Below are 16,309 nucleotides of genomic sequence, written 5' to 3'. Positions count from 1 at the left end.
TTGCCCTAAAGGTTTGGGGGAGTGTCCTCCTCAAAAATATATTTTCTATCTGGAAATCAACTAGGCTGAAAAATGCCTATCAAAATTTTAATTGGATGTGTTTGGGGGAATGATTGGTGTGGGTGAAAGGGGGAATAGTTGCCCTCCAATCACTTTCAAATATTAAAAAGGGCACTAGCCTTTTGATTTTCCAATCGAATGAGCATGATTTGAAGTTTCTACGACAATGCCTTCTATAAAAACCTTATATGCCCCCAGGGCATAACTTAAAACCCTTGCCCTGAGGGTTGTGGGACAGTGTCCTCCTCAAAAACATATTTTCTATCTGTAAATCAACTACGCTGAACAAAATGGCTATCTCGAAATTTTTATTGGATGTGTTTGGGAGAATTATGGGCATGGTGGGGGGGGGCTAGCTGCCCTCCAATCACTTTTCACTATTAAAAAGGGCACTAGCCTTTTGAATTTCCAATCGAATGAGCCCCTTCTGAAGTTTCTACGACAACGCCTTCTATAAAAACCGTATGTGCCCCCAAGGCATAACTTAAAACTCTTGCGCTGAGGGTTGTGGGGGAGTGTCCTCCTCAAAAATAAATTTTCTATCTGGAAATCAACTAGGCTGAACAAAATGCCTATCTCAAAATTTTATATAATTTCTATCTGGAAATCAACTACTCTGAACAAAATGGCTATCTCAAAAATTTGATTGGATGAGTTTGGGGAAATGATGGGCGTGAGGGGGGGGGGCTAGTTACCCTCCAATCACTTCCGACTATTAACAAAATGCCTATCGAAAAATTGTTATTGGAGTGTTTGGGGGAATGATGGGCGTGGGGGGGACTAGTTGCCCTCCAATCACTTTCGACTATTAAAAAGGGCACTAGCCCTTTGAATTTTCAATCTAATGAGCTTTTTTTGAAGTTTCTACGACAACGCCTTCTATAAAAACCTGATATACCCCCAGGGCATAACTTAAAATTCTTGCCCTGAGGGCTCTGGGGGAGTGTCCTCAAAAAAATATTTTCTATCTGGAAATCAACTACTCTGAACAAAATGGCTATCTCAAAATTTTGATTGGATGAGTTTGGGGAAATGATGGGCGTGGGGGGGGGGGGGCTAGTTACCCTCCAATCACTTCCGACTATTAACAAAATGCCTATCTAAAAATTGTTATTGGATGTGTTTGGGGGAATGATGGGCGGGGGGGGGACTAGTTGCCCTCTAATCACTTTCGACGATTAAAAAGGGCACTATCCCATTGAATTTCCAATAGAATGAGCCAGTTTTGAAGTTTCTACGACAACGTCTTCTATAAAAAACTGATTTGCCCCCAGGGTATAACTTAAAACCCTTGCCCTGAGGGCTGTGGGGGAGTGTCCTCCTCAAAAACATATTTTCTATCTGGAAATCAACAATGCTAACCAAAACGGCTATCTCAAGATTTTGAGTGGACGTGTTGGGGAAAATAATGGGCTTGGGGGGCTAGTTGCCCTGCAATCACTTTTGACTATTAAAAAGGGCACTGTCCCTTTGAATTTCCAATCGAAGGAGCCCCTTTTGAAGTTTCTAGGACAACGCCTTCTATAAAATCCTTATATGCCCCCAGGGCATAACTTAAAACCATTGCCCTAAGGGTTTGGGGGAGTGTCCTCCTCAAAAATATATTTTCTATCTGGAAATCAACTAGGCTGAAAAAAATGCCCATCTCAAAATTTTAAATGGATGTGTTTGGGGGAATGATGGGCGTGGGGAGGGGGACTAGTTGCCCTCCAATCACTTTCGAATATTAAAAAGGGCACTAGCCCTTTGAATTTCCAATCGAATGAGCCTGTTTTGAAGTTTATACAACACCGTCTTCTATAAGCACCGTATATACCCCCAGCGCATAACTTAAAACCCTTGCCCTGAGGGTTGTGGGGGGGTCTCCTCCTCAAAAACATATTTTCTATGTGGAAATCAACTACGCTGAACAAAATGGCTATCTCGAAATTTTGATTGGATGTGTTTGGGAGAATGATGGGCATGGGGGGGGCTAGCTGCCCTCCAATCACTTTCGACTATTAAAAAGGTCACTACCTCTTTGAATTTCCAATCGAATGAGCCCCTTTTAAAGCTTCTACGACAACGCCTTCTATAAAACCTTATATGCCCCCAGGGCATAACTTAAAACCCTTGCCCTGAGGGTTATGGGGGAGTGTCCTCCTCAAAAATTAATTTTCTATCTGGAAATCAACAAGGCTGAATAAAATGCCTATCTCAAAATTTTTATTGGATGTGCTTGGGGGAATGATGGGCGTGGGGGGGGGGGACTAGTTGCCCTCCAATCACTTTCGAATATTAAAAAGGGCACTACCCCTTTGAATTTTCAATCGAATAAGCCTGTTTTGAAGTTTCTACGACAACACCTTCTATAAAAACCTTATATGCCCCCTGGGCATAACTTACAATTCTTGCCCTGAGGGCTGTGGGGGAATGTCTTCCTCAAAAATATAATTTCTATCTGGAAATCAACTAAGCTGAACAAACTGGCTATCTTAAAAGTTTAAGTGGATGTGTTTGGGGAAATGAGGGGCGAGGGGAGGGGGGGCGAGTTACCCTCCAATCACTTTCAACTATTAACAAAATGCCTATCTCAAAATTTTTATTGGATGTGTTTGGGAGAATGATGGTTATAGGGGGGGGGGGGGCTAGCAACCCTCCAATCACTTTCGACTATTAAAAAGGGCACTAGCTCTTTGAATTTCCAATCGAATGAGCCCCTTTTAAAGTTTCTACGACAACATCTTCTATAAAACCTTATATGCCCCCATGGCATAACTTAAAACCCTTGCCCTGAGGGTTATGGTGGAGTGTCCTCCTCAAAAATAAATTTTCTATATGAAAATCAACTAGGCTGAACAAAATGCCTATCTCAAAATTTTTATTGGATGTGCGTGGGGGAATAATGGGCGTGAGGGGGGACTAGTTGCCCTCCAATCACTTTCGACTATTAAAAAGGGCACTAGCGCTTTGAATTTTCAATCAAATAAGCCTGTTTTGAAGTTTCTACGACAACGCCTTCTATAAAACCTGATATGCCCCAAGGCATAACTTAAAATTCTTGCCCTGAGGGCTCTGGGGGAGTGTCCTCAAAAACATATTTTCTATGTGGAAATCAACTACGCTGAACAAAATGGCTATCTCAAAATTTTGATTGGATGAGTTTGGGGAAATGATGGTTGCGGGGGGGGGGGGGCTAGTTACTCTCCAACCACTTTCGACTATTAAAAAGGGCACTAGCCCTTTGAATTTCAAATCTAATGAGCCTTTTTTGAAGTTTCTACGACAACGCCTTCTCTAAAAACCGTATATGCCCCAAGGGCATAACTTAAAACCCTTGCCCTGAGGGTTGTGGGGGAGTGTCCTCCTCAAAAACATATTTTCTATCAGTAAATCAACTACGCTGAACAAAATGGCTATATCAAAATTTTGATTGGATGTGTTTGGGGGAATGATGGGCGGGGGGGGGGGGCTAGGTGCCGTCCAATCACAGTCGACTATTAAAAAGGGTAGTAGCCCTTTGAATTTCCAACCAAATGAGCCTGTTTTGAAGCTTCTACAACAACGCCTTTTATAAAAACCTTATATGCCCCCAGGGCATAACTCAAAACCCTTACCCTGAGAGTTGTGGGGGAGTTTCCTCATCAAAAACATATTTTCTATCTGGAAATCAACTACACTGAACAAAATGGCTATCTTAAATTTTGATTAGATGTGTTTGGGGGAATGATGGGCGTGGGGGGGGGCTAGTTACCCTCCAATCACTTTCGACTATTAAAAAAGGCACTAGCCCTTTGAATTTCCAATCGAATTAGCCCCTTTTAAAGTTTCTACGACAGCACCTTCTATCAAAACCTTATATGCCCCCAGGGCATAACTTAAAACCATTGCCCTAAGGGTTGTGGGGGAGTGTCCTCCTCAAAAATATATTTTCTATCAGGAAATCAACTAGGCTGAAAAAAATGCCTATCTCAAGATTTTTATTGGATGTGTTTGGGGGAATGATGGGTGTGGGGGTGGGGGGACTAGTTTCCCTCCAATCACTTTCGAATATTAAAAAGAGTACTAGTCCTTTGAATTTCCAATCAAATGAGCCTGTTTTGAAGTTTCTGCTACACCGCCTTCTATAAAAGCCTTATATGCCCCCAGGGCATAACTTAAAACCCCTGCCCTGAGGATTGTGGGGGAGTGTCCTCCTCAAAAACATAGTTTCTATGTAGAAATCAACCAAGCTGAACAAAATGGCTATCTCGAAATTTTGATTGGATGTGTTTGGGTGAATGACGGGCATGGGGGGGGGGGGCTAATTGCCCTCCAATCACTTTCGACTATTAAAAAGGGTACTAGCCCTTCGAATTTCCAATCGAATGAGCCTGTTTTGAAGTTTCTACGACAACACCTGTTATAAAAACCATATATGCCCCCACGGCATAATTTAAAACTCCTGCCCTGAGGGTTGTTGGGGAGTGTCCTCCTCAAAAAAATTTTTTCTATCTGGAAATCAACTACGCTGAACAAAATGGCTATCTCAAAATTTTGATTGGATGTGTTTGGGGGAATGACGGGCGTGGGGGGGGGGCTGGTTGCTCTCCAATCACTTTCGACTATTAAAAAGGGCACTAGCCACTCCAATTTCCAATCGAATGAGCCCTTTTCGAAGTTTCTACGACAACTCCTTCGATACGAAGTGCTCGGGTATGGAGAAAAAAAACACATTATGCCCACATCGTTCTTTACTTAGGCAGCGCTAGCGCGCTGCCTATGACCAAAGTAAATAGTTAAAAATGTATATAGTTTTCAATAAAAAACCAAATAACACAACAGACCTTAGAAAGTTTATATGTCGGGAGACTCGGGGGCAGAAGTCAAGCTACCGTTTGTAGTAATTCGTTTGAAATCTGACATCAGAATTCATTTTAACTTCTACTCATTTTAGGATTAATTATTAATTTATATCAATACTTGTTACTTTTATATGAAGTTTGAATTATTATAAGACTTTATTTCTGTTTGTCTTAAGTTTAATATGTTTCTTTACTATTCTTATATAAAACCTAAGCCGAGCTCAAAACAAAGAAATGAATATTAAAGACAATAAACAGATCTATGGCCAGTACATGAAAACGAAGAGAAAAAAAAAATCAAACGAGTATCTCACCCGTATACAACATGGCGTCCTAAGCGTGAAAAAAAAACTAGAATCTAAAATTAAAAAATATAAATAAAACTCAAATAGACTTTAATAAAATATATAATATAGAATTACTTACATATAGAATTGGCAGCTACCTTCATGAAACCACAACAGCAACTCTTTACTTTTAAAAGTAACTCAAAAGTTACTTTTATGGTTTCATGAAGGTAACTGCCACTTGTATATGTAAGTAATGGTATATTATATATTTTATGTTAGACTATTTGAGTGTCATATATATTTTTTAGTTTCTAGTTTTGGGGGTTTTTTTCTACACTGAAGACACCTTGTTGTATGCGGGCGAAATATTCGTTGGATTTTTTTTTTCTCTCTTTGTTTTCATTTATTTACTGGCCATAAACCCGTTTTGTCGTCTTTATATTTATCTCTTTGTTTTTACTATTCTTTGAAAAACTTCTTCATCAAAAATATCTTTTTAAAATTAATAATCATAAAAGATCATCTCTGAGACTATATGAACGCCCAAAATAAAAAAAATAACTGCCTTTTGACCCTGCTTTGTAGGCCTTTCCCACTGATTACATACGGTAAGCAAGAACGTAAGCGAATTTCTGATTGGTGGATATTAGCTGATTTGTTACAAATCAGCTTTGTTTGTGAGAAGCCACAAGATTTGTTTGTGGCTTTTTTACCTTCCTAAGCTTCATTTGTTACATGTTTTAATATATTTTAGCTTCAATTGTTACATGTTTTCATATCTTTTATGTAATATTTTTCATATTATTTTAGCTTCACATGTTACATGTTTTCATATGTTTTATGTAATATTTTTCATACATTTTAGCTTCATATATTACATGTTTTCATATGTTTTATGTAATATTTTCCATATACTTTATCTTCATATGTTACATGTTTTCATTCGTTTTACATAACATTTGTCATATATTTTAGCTTCACATGTTACATGTTTTCATATTTTTGACATAGTATTTTTCATAAATTTTTGCTTCATATGTTACATGTTTTCATATGTTTTATGTAATATTTTTCGTACATTTTAGCTTCATATATTACATGTTTTCATATATTTTATGTAATATTTTTCATATATTTTAGCTTCATATGTTACATGTTTTAATTCGTTTTAAGTAATATTTTTCATATATTTTGGCTTCACATGTTACATGTTTTCATATGTTTCATATAATATTTTTCATACATTTTAGCTTCATATGTTGCATCTTTCATGTGTTTTATGTAATATTTTTCATATATTTCAGCTTCATATGTTACATGTTTAACAAACATGCTTCATATTTGTTCTTTTTATTCATGTTACTCCACTTTTCATCTTATATAGTGAATTACACATAAATCACGATTATATCAATAGCTACAACCTAGTAAAGAACAAATAGTTACAAGAGACCATCCCTGAGATTATGTAGATACACAAATTAGGGAATAACTAAATCATGACAGATTCTAAGTTAAATTTAAGGTCTAAGTTCTAAATTTAGAAATTTATGTATTTTGTTTATCTTTCACACTACAGTCATTACTAGTTGACACAGGCTCTTGCTCAATTTTGACTAAATATTTTGCACTTTCAATATAATTAAGTTTTAAATCATCAGCTAAGAAAGGATTTCAACTCTTAGAGATGATGTACTTTGCTCTATAAATATTGTGAGAAAAAGGGTTTCTAAAAGGTACGTTTCAGATAGAGTTGGAGTCTGCAAAGAGTACTCTCCATCAAACTCTTAAGTCTGTCAAAAGAAGACGCATGAAAAAGAAGAAATGTATCATCAACAAAAGTAATTAAATTCTTACTAGTTACAAAATCCCCAGCATCAGAGATCTAAATAAGAAAAGAAGATACCTTGGTATTGATCCCTGAGGGACTCCACAGGTTATTTTACATTCATGAGAGATTACCAATTTAAGACAGACAAACTGTGACCTCCCATCTTGACCCAATCTATGATATGATAAATATAGGAAAAATCAATTTTAATTATATATATATATGTAGCAAAATCTTATGGCTAACTAAAAAATTCTTTATTTTAATAGCCAGATAGGTAATGGCATCCTCAGTTGAATAAATTTTCCTAAAACCATACTGATCACAAGGTAATAATCCTTTTTGAAGAAAAAATTTTGAGAACACTGGAAGATTAGAAATTGGTCTACAATTATTCAGAGTTATTTTCTCTCCAGAGTTAATAGTGGTGTCATACCTCTTTTCTTAAGCACAGAAGGGACTATACCAGTAGAAAATGAAAGCTTAATGAGCAAAAGAAGTACATGAGAAATGACAGGGAGACACAAAATTACACAATCAAACCAAAATGGGAGATGAAGTTTAAAATAATACATAGAACTAAAAAGGAAAGTCTGAAATAATATAAAACAATTGGTGTAATCAAAGCAAAAAGAGAAAGTATAAGAGAACAGATTGCAGCAATACAAAAGATAAGTAACATTAACAAGGTTGACAAATCCCAAAAATTTACCTCTATTAAAACCCTATGTATGTTATTCCGAAAATGTCAAAATAGCAGGAACACTCTTATTTCTTCCATACTCAACTAACTGGGAAAATAAGATTTTAGGAGCAATGTTTGTTTATCCATTACATTATCACTAGTAAACAATTTAGACACAGTAAAAAAATAATAAAAAAATAAGTAAAAAAACAAAGAAAAGAATATAAAGACAATAAACAGGTCTATGGCCAGTACATGAAAACGAAGAGAACAAAAAAAAGAGAACATTGTTCTCTTTTTTCAGAGAAAAAAAAGAGAAAAAGAGAACAAAAGAGAATATTAAATAATTTAGACACAATAAAAAAAATAATAATACCAGGCTCAGTCTTATTTCTTCCATCATATCCATTTCTTTGAAAACGTGATGTATCTTTAGTGGGAGTTAAAAAGAGATCGTTGTCATTGTTTGATTCTTTAGGCAAAGGAGATGGGCCACGTATAATCTCCAAATTAGCAACATCAGAGGCACTAGAAAAAAAAAATTCTGAAAAATTTCCCATTTTTAGCTTAAATATTCTAGCTGCAGATCTTCAGAAAGGCAGGTAAACAAATAAACAGACCTTCACTTGATTTACATAAATGCTTTGATACCAATTAAAATAATATAGTCAATTTAGCTGCTACCCAAAGAAGCAAGAAAAAACTGTCCAAGGCTATGGCAACAACACAAGAGTGCAATAAAAACAAGAAAACCAATATGGACACAAGTATTTGTTTATCATTAATTAAAAAAACAAAACTTTCCAAAAAAGAAGTTTTTTAAAGAAATGCAAAGAGCAGTACTCAACTTAAATATCAAACCAGCAGAAATAAATTACTATAATAATTCCAACGCAAATGACCAGAACTTCCAATTACAGAATATTTAAAGCCAAAAATGACCAGAAATTAAAACAAATGATCAAATAAAACATGAAGGAAACAGATACTAACTTAGATGAATAAATAAAAATTAAAACAAGTAAAAATTAAATTGAATATTCTAGTCAAATTTAAAACGAACAAAAATTACTTCAATTAGAAGTTTAGTTATTGCCCCCTTCCCTCTCCTATAACTGTAGAAGTTTAAAAGCCTATTTTGTTTTATTGAAAACTATTTGTCTTTTGAATTGTGTGCTTCTTTTCAAAACATCAACAACAAATAAAAAAAATAAATCAGTACACAAGTCAATATGACAGGGAAGAACTAATGAAAATAAACTGAGTATTTAATATATAATAATATTAACCCCCAGAACCTCAGCAATTTTAAAAAATTTTTGGCTTCTTTTTTTTATTTTTCAAAATTATAAATATAAAAGAAAAATGTGTACAGTAAAAACAGTTTTCAGTAAAGCACAAATGCTCCATCTACTATCTTTATGTTTGATATGATCAGTTACTTTAATTTCTGTTCCTTTTGTGTTTTATTTATTCTTTAATTGTAATTTTGGTTGTTTGAGTTTGAATTATTATGGAACTTTATTTCCGCTGGTCTTAAGTTTAATATAGCTCTTTACTTTTCTTTGAAAATTTCCTTTTCCTGGAAAGTCTTTTCTCACATTAATTTCTGTTTGTTTTCTATTGTCAAAGTTTGTTATTAGTTAATATAATAAGCGTTTCTCCAGTTTCACGTCTTAAGCTTAAAAATAAAAATATCTAACTCTCTTTTTTATTTTTAATTAGAGTCTTTTGATTTATTTCAACATCCTCTGCAACATTCACTGAAATTTCAACCAAATGTGATAGCCATTCCCAAGTTATTGCAGATGCACTCTTTTGACAACCAGGATACACATATTGTTTTTTAGATAAGTACTTCTTGATGGTGATAACCATTCTTGAAAGTTTCAGCTTAATACCCACAACTGTTCCTGAGATACTTCATCTATTGCACTAACCTTTTTAAACAGATGGGTGTTCATAGTGTTCTTTGATCAAACAGTTTGTGGTCAAAAACTGTTAGAAGGAGTGATGCAGCTCAATAGTAATCAAATCTCTAAAAAAAAATAACCATAGATACATTAGAAGAATTGGCTTATTATGCTGATTACAAATATATAAGATTCATGAAGTTAGTGCAACCCATAACAAGATACAAGGTCTTACCCATAAAAAATTTGTCAGATTTTGAAAGAGGGGGGAAACACCCCCTAAAAGTCAAGGAAATTTAACGAAAGTCACACCATAAGAGTCAGCATATCACAGAACCCTAATGTAGTTGTTTCAAGCTTCTATCAGCAAAAATATGGAATTTTGCATTTTGTGGATCATGGATATGTATTTATTTGTTTGCTTTTTTCAGGTGTTATCATATCAAACCAATGGTCCCAGAAGATCAGCAGAGGGCTCATTTGAACAGAAGTTAAAAGTTATAGTTCCCTTATTAAGTGACCAAAAAGATTGGGAGGCACCTATCCCCCTCCCCCAAATTTGTCAGATCAAAATTTTGAGATAGCCATTTGTCCATAGAAAGATCCAAAAACTATGCTTTTGGTAATGATAAAACCCTCCATAGTCCCTTTGGAAAGGGCTGTAAGTTAGGCAATTGTGGCAATACAAGGGGAATTATATCAAACCAATTGTCCAAGAAGATTGTCAGAAGGCTCATCCAAAAGGAAATCAAAATTCTAGTACCCTTTTTAAGTGACTAAAAAGACTGGCGTAGCCCTCCCCCCACCCCCTTGAGCCTCCTCCTCCAAAGCTGTACAATAAAAATTTTTAGATAGCCTTTTTTTTGTTATAGTTCAAAGCAAGGCCATACCCAGAGGGGGGGGGGTTAACCCCTCCCGGATTTTTTTTTTTTACTCGTAAAAACGTAACAAAAACAGATATAAAAGAAATTTTGTATGCGTTTTTTGAGTTTTTTTTGTGTAAACCCACCCCCCCCAAAAAAAAAACAAATCTTTGAGTAAAACCCCCTCCAAAAAATCCTGGGTACAGCCTTGGTTCAAAGATCCAAAAACTATGCTTTTGGCAATGATAAAACCCTCCACAGTTTCTTTGGAAAGGGCTGTAAGTTAGGCAATTATGGCAATACAAGGAGAATTGTATCAAACCAATTGTCCAAGAATCTTGGCAGAGGGTTCATTCAAAAGGAAATCAAAGTTCTAGTGTCCTTTTTTGAGTGACTAAAATGATTGCTGGCAGCTGCCTCCTCCCCCCCCCCTTGAGTCCCCTTCTCCAAAGCAGTCAAACAAAAATTTTTAGATAGCCATTTTGTTCACAATAGCTCTTTAATCCAATAAATATGTCATTGGGGACAGCATGACCCCCCACAGTCCCTGGGGAAAGGACTTCAAGTTCTAAAATTTGCCTATATTGGCCACATACAGCATTCATAACTGCTGTGTATATAGCTCATAGGCTGGTGGTACAAGGTATGCCTGTAAATCAATAGTTACCAGTTCAAAAACTGATTATTCTCTATCTTTTTTTTTTAACTGAAGAAGCATTACTATAATTTTGACATAAGATAATTCATTGAGGAGTGGTAGAATTTCTGGGAAAATTTTTCCAATGAGGGGGATTTCTGACATGATTTGAAAACCTCCACAAAAAATTTCCCTAGTTTCCAAAGAGAAATTATTTTGTAAATCAGGGGGGTTGCCCTCTCCTCAATACCTCAAGTCTTTATTTTTATATATTCATTTTATTTATAAAAAAAAAAAAAAAAAAAAAAAAAAACAGAATAAGCCATAGGCTTGTCTTGTTACAAATTAACATTAAACAAAACAATAAGCAACAATAAACAAAAGACAACAGACAAGAACTGAACCCCTGGGCATTGATTGGCACCACAATTGACTAATAAAATTCTTAGGCTGAACACACTACAAAAATAAGCAAATACACCAGAATGCACAAAGAGACAAATTCATTAAACTCTTTTTAGAGACACTGAGTATAACCTTATAACCTGGATGCATACTGTGTCTTTTGATTTTGTTTAACATCCCCTTATCATTCAATGAAGTTTTCCACTTAATATCCATAGCCATTTGTGAGATCAATATAGATATGCCTAGGTGCACCCTTTTTAACTTTAATCAAAAAAAAGTTTTTGCACAAAATAAGTTTCTCAAAAAAAAAGTAAAGAAATCCATTAAACCAAAAACAAACAAAATAGAATCAAATAATCTACCAAGCTTACAACTACCACAAATCAGTATCAATAAATAAATGAAATCCAAACCAAACAGAAAATAAAATAAGTTAATCTCAAAACAAGCAGAAATTAATCTGAGTAGGGTTCTAAATCATAAGCTTTCTAAAAGCCAGAATATAATTTGTACTTTACTGAAAAAAATCAAATGAATTTACTGAAAAAAATGTGCATTGTCAATTTAATATACATATGCTGATATTTATTCCTTCAAATCTTAATTAATTTTTGATATCTTAAAGTTATAAGTGAAAACATTTAAAAGAATTATTTTTCAGTACAGTAAAAATTATATTAAATATATTGGGCTTGGGGAAATTCTCCAAAATGCAAACAGAGTCCAAAAAATTAACATGAAATTAGAATTTCTAAAAATACCTAAAAGGGCTTAAAATTGAATTTGCAAGAAAAGCAATTACTATATTCAGAAAGAGCATAAAAAAGACATCTAGTGGTAGGTTACATTCACTTTATTTGTAGCTCAATAATAAGAACTACTCAATATTTACCAACTGTCACTCTTGTTTTTCAGGTTCTTATTTCTTCATAGGCTAGTTGAAACAAGAGAAGCATTAACAGAACATTATTGAAAAATTGCTATTATTTGTTAGAAAAAGTGGAAAACACCTAATGAAAGTGGATAAAAATTTCTATATTATTCCAATGGGTATAATTCTAGTTTAGCTACTTTTCACTATCTTGGAAAGGGGTTGGGTTAGGGGAATGAAACTCAGGAATGGATCTACAGACTAAAGTAAGTCAAGGGAAGGAATTTTGAAGTACCTACCTTGGTATAAATGTATGACCACACCAGGTCATAAGGAGGCATGTTAAGAAAACAATTCTTACTTTATAATAAGCAAAATTATCCTAGTTAACATATTTTCCAGGGGGAGCCCCTTTATCCACACTATTTTCACTGTTGTACAATTTTTTAACAAAATTATGAAAAAGAAACAGATTTCACTGCATTTATCCATTTTCAAATAGTCTATATATGAAAGTTAAACACCATCACTCCCATTTACCAAAAAGATAAAAATAGGCAAATATTCATAAATTTAGGTTAAGTTAGGTTAGATAGATGGCTCTTGGGTGTTTGTTTTATAAACAATTTTCAAGACTTAGAGAATAGACATAAAAATGAAAAATGTCATTGAAAAACTGGAAAAACAAGGAAAATAGTGAGGATAAAGGTGCTCCCCCAAGAAAATATGTTAACTAGGATAATTTTACATTTTATGAAGTAAGAATTTTTTTTCTTAACATGTCTCCTTATGACCTGGTGTGGTCATACATTTATACCCCTACCTTGACTCCTTCTCCTCATAGGCTAGAGGGCAGTGACCTTTGATGTCCTTTATAAATCATTGTGCTATGAAAGTGAAACCTTGCAAAACAGATCTTCTGCCTAAATGAACTAAAAGAAAACTGTTTTCAGCTTCACAACTTGGCTCAATTCTATTTTATGAAGTTTCAAAGATTTGAAAACACATTTACTAAATTTAGAAAAAAAAACATTGATAAATTCTACCCAAATAACAGGAATTGTATTTTCAGAACTAAAATCAGAGAAAAAGAAACTGATAACTGAAAATTAAGGTAAAATATTGGGTAATTTTTAGTGGTTCATATTATTGACTTGCAAATAAAGTAAACATACTACTTGCTGCCTTTTTGGTACTGTTCTATTAACCAGGCTCTTTTGTATATGCCAATGCACACCAGTCACTAAATAGATCAAGATGTGTAGTGAAAACAGGTTTATGATGCCTTCTGGGATATAAACAAAGGCAAGAAATGTATTTAAATTGTTGTTTTTTGGGGTTGTGGGGGGGGGGCGGTACCTAGGTTAGATTAGGTTAAGTATTTAATATATGGTATGCTTTGCCCCCCCCCCTCATGCACAAATATATACCCCAAATTTGTTTCTAAACTATTATATGTTATCCTATTTTATTTTATTAGCATTAACCAAACAAGCACTATATGAAAGAGCCTGGTTAATAGAACAGTACTGCCTTTTTCATGCTCTTTTCAAATATAATAATCATTTTTGTTGGAAATGAATTTTAGCTCCCACCCCTAGCCTATATATACCAATTCAGGGTATATATTTTCACATAAGGGGGCTGGGGGTAATTTTATTTCTGGTGTAAATGAGAGGTAACCTTAAACTTTACCCCCCCCCCCTAATGTGCAAATATAGGTCAATATTTACCAAATCATATTATTGACTTAGGACTAAAGTGAATACACCATTTGATGCCTTTTTTTATGCTGATTACAAATATAACAATCATTTCTATCCAAAATGAAATTTAGCCCCCAGCCTATATATGCCAATTCAGGGTATATATTTCTACATTTGGGGGGGGGGGGTTAGGGGTAAAGTTTAAAATTACCTCCCATTTACACCAGAAATAAAATTTGCCCCCACCCGCCCTAATGTAGAAATATATACCCTGAATTGTCATATATACGGGGGGGGGGCTAAAATTCATTTCTGATAGAAATGATTGTTATATTTGTAATCACCATAAAAAAGGCATCAATAGGTGTATTCACTTTATTTGAAACTCAATAATATGATTTGGTAAATATTGACCAAAATATTTACCCTGAATTGGTATATAGGCCTATAGGGGTGGGGGTAAAATTTATTTCTGACAAAAATGATTATTATATTTGTAAGAGCATAAAAAAGGCATCAAGTGGTATATTCACTTTAGTTGTAACTCAATAATATGATTTGGTAAATATTTACCAAAAAGGCATCAAGTGGTATGTTTAGCCTACTTTATTTGTAAGTCAATAATATGAACTGCAAAAAATTTACCAAATTTTGTTGTCAAAATTACAAAAGGTAGACCTGTCAAGTAGGAAAATTTCAAAGACTTAAAAATCAGAAGAGGGTTAACATAGAAGCTTGGGTAGGCCTATACCTTGCCAGAGTTTTTTTTTTTTTTTGGCCCTGGATTTAATTATGAATGTTTTATTTTTCTAACCTAACTCCTTTCCAAGATATTGAAATGTAGCTAAACTAGAATTTTAACTTCCAGTGTTATAAAAGAACAGTTTATTATCCCTGGGTCTACCTACAGAAGCTGAATTCAAATTAGGCCTATACTGAAAACCATAGCCTACCAAACTGTAACAGTTGGGTGTTCAGATCTTCTTCCATTTTCAACAACATTCTTCAACTGAAAGCTTAAATTATCTGGAGAAATACTAAATAGCTTTCCCTGCAGGTTGGTCTTGTTTGTTTTTAATTCTATGCTTAAATGATGTCCCAGGAACTTTTCTGACATTCTTCAGCTTCTTCATTAAATATGGGAGCAAAGGGCTAGGCACACGTAGCTGATTTCGGCAACTGATTTCAGCATCAGTGGACAAACGAAAGCGGTAAGAAAAATTTGGTTGAAAGAAAAATTTATTACGCAAAATTTTCAAAACAAAAAATCATGGACACAAATAGTCAACTGGTGTCTATTAATAAATACTTGATTAATCTTAGCTCAGTTCTCAGTTTAATTCTCAAGCTCAGTAGTCGGGTCTTTCACCACAGATACCCCTGGCTGACTATTTATTTGTATCCCTATTTTTTGGTGATGATCATGATGAAAATCAGCGCTGATTTTTCAAATCTGTTGAAAATTTGTCAACCTCAAATCGACACCGATTTCCTTTAAAATCGGCGCTGATTTGGAAATCAGTTCCTGAAATCAGCTACTTGTACCCAGCCCTTCAGTGCTGATAGAGATCTATCTTCAGAAGAAATTACTTAAACTACATTCCCCTAAGTTTTGCTAAAGGCTCCACTTAGAACCAGGACTTACAGTCAAGGGCGTCCTGAGGAAGGACAGGGAGGGGTGTGCCGTCTCCTCCAACTTTTTTGGCATTCGGTAAAATTTCCGCCGAAAGCGAAAATTTCGGCAGATGTTTTGCGAAATCCGCCGAACTTTAGCAAAATTCTTGATTTCTGCAGAAATTTCCGCATAAATCAGGTAGCGATTCGGTAAAATTTATGTAGATCGCTCCCCCCCCCCCCCCCAATAAAATGAGCCTCAGGACTCCTCTGCTTACAGTTGTAAGTTCTGTACCAAGAAAAGTTCTGGCGTCCATTTCAAAGGGCTCTAAGTTCTTCTCTACCTCTCAACAAAAAGAATAGTTTTAGGCTGATCGAAAAAAACTTTATTGATCATTTTTGGATGAGGGATCAGGCCCCAAGAATAAAATTTTATTGCTCATTTGGTTCAGTTTAACCGAGGGATATACGGTTTTAAACTCTAATATGCTTAGAAAAAAGAGTTTTATGAGTTATCTTTGGCCGAATTTTTAGGCAATCCACATTGTATTATATATATATATATATATATATATAAATATATATATATATATATATATATATATATA

General features: G+C 34.5%; 1 protein-coding gene across 1 annotated transcript in view; it reads right to left on the bottom strand.

Annotated features, from left to right (window-relative positions):
• The window catches only part of Edc3 (Enhancer of mRNA-decapping protein 3), a 43,388-nt gene extending 27,941 nt beyond the window's left edge, over positions 1-15,447 (bottom strand). Inside the window, exons 1-2 of the mRNA XM_089101808.1 lie at positions 15,041-15,447; positions 8,066-8,217 (exon numbers count right to left, since the gene is read on the bottom strand). Coding sequence (XP_088957934.1) covers positions 8,066-8,217; positions 15,041-15,204 — 316 coding nt within the window. The 5' untranslated portion in view covers positions 15,205-15,447. The remainder of the gene's footprint in view (positions 1-8,065; positions 8,218-15,040) is intronic.
• Between the last annotated feature and the right edge of the window lie 862 nt (positions 15,448-16,309).

This window comes from Artemia sp. Qi Xiang Cuo, chromosome 15, assembly GCF_049724085.1.
Source record: "Artemia sp. Qi Xiang Cuo chromosome 15, ASM4972408v1, whole genome shotgun sequence".
Lineage (NCBI taxonomy): Eukaryota > Metazoa > Arthropoda > Branchiopoda > Anostraca > Artemiidae > Artemia > Artemia sp. Qi Xiang Cuo.
This window is presented reverse-complemented; position numbering and strand designations above follow the sequence as displayed.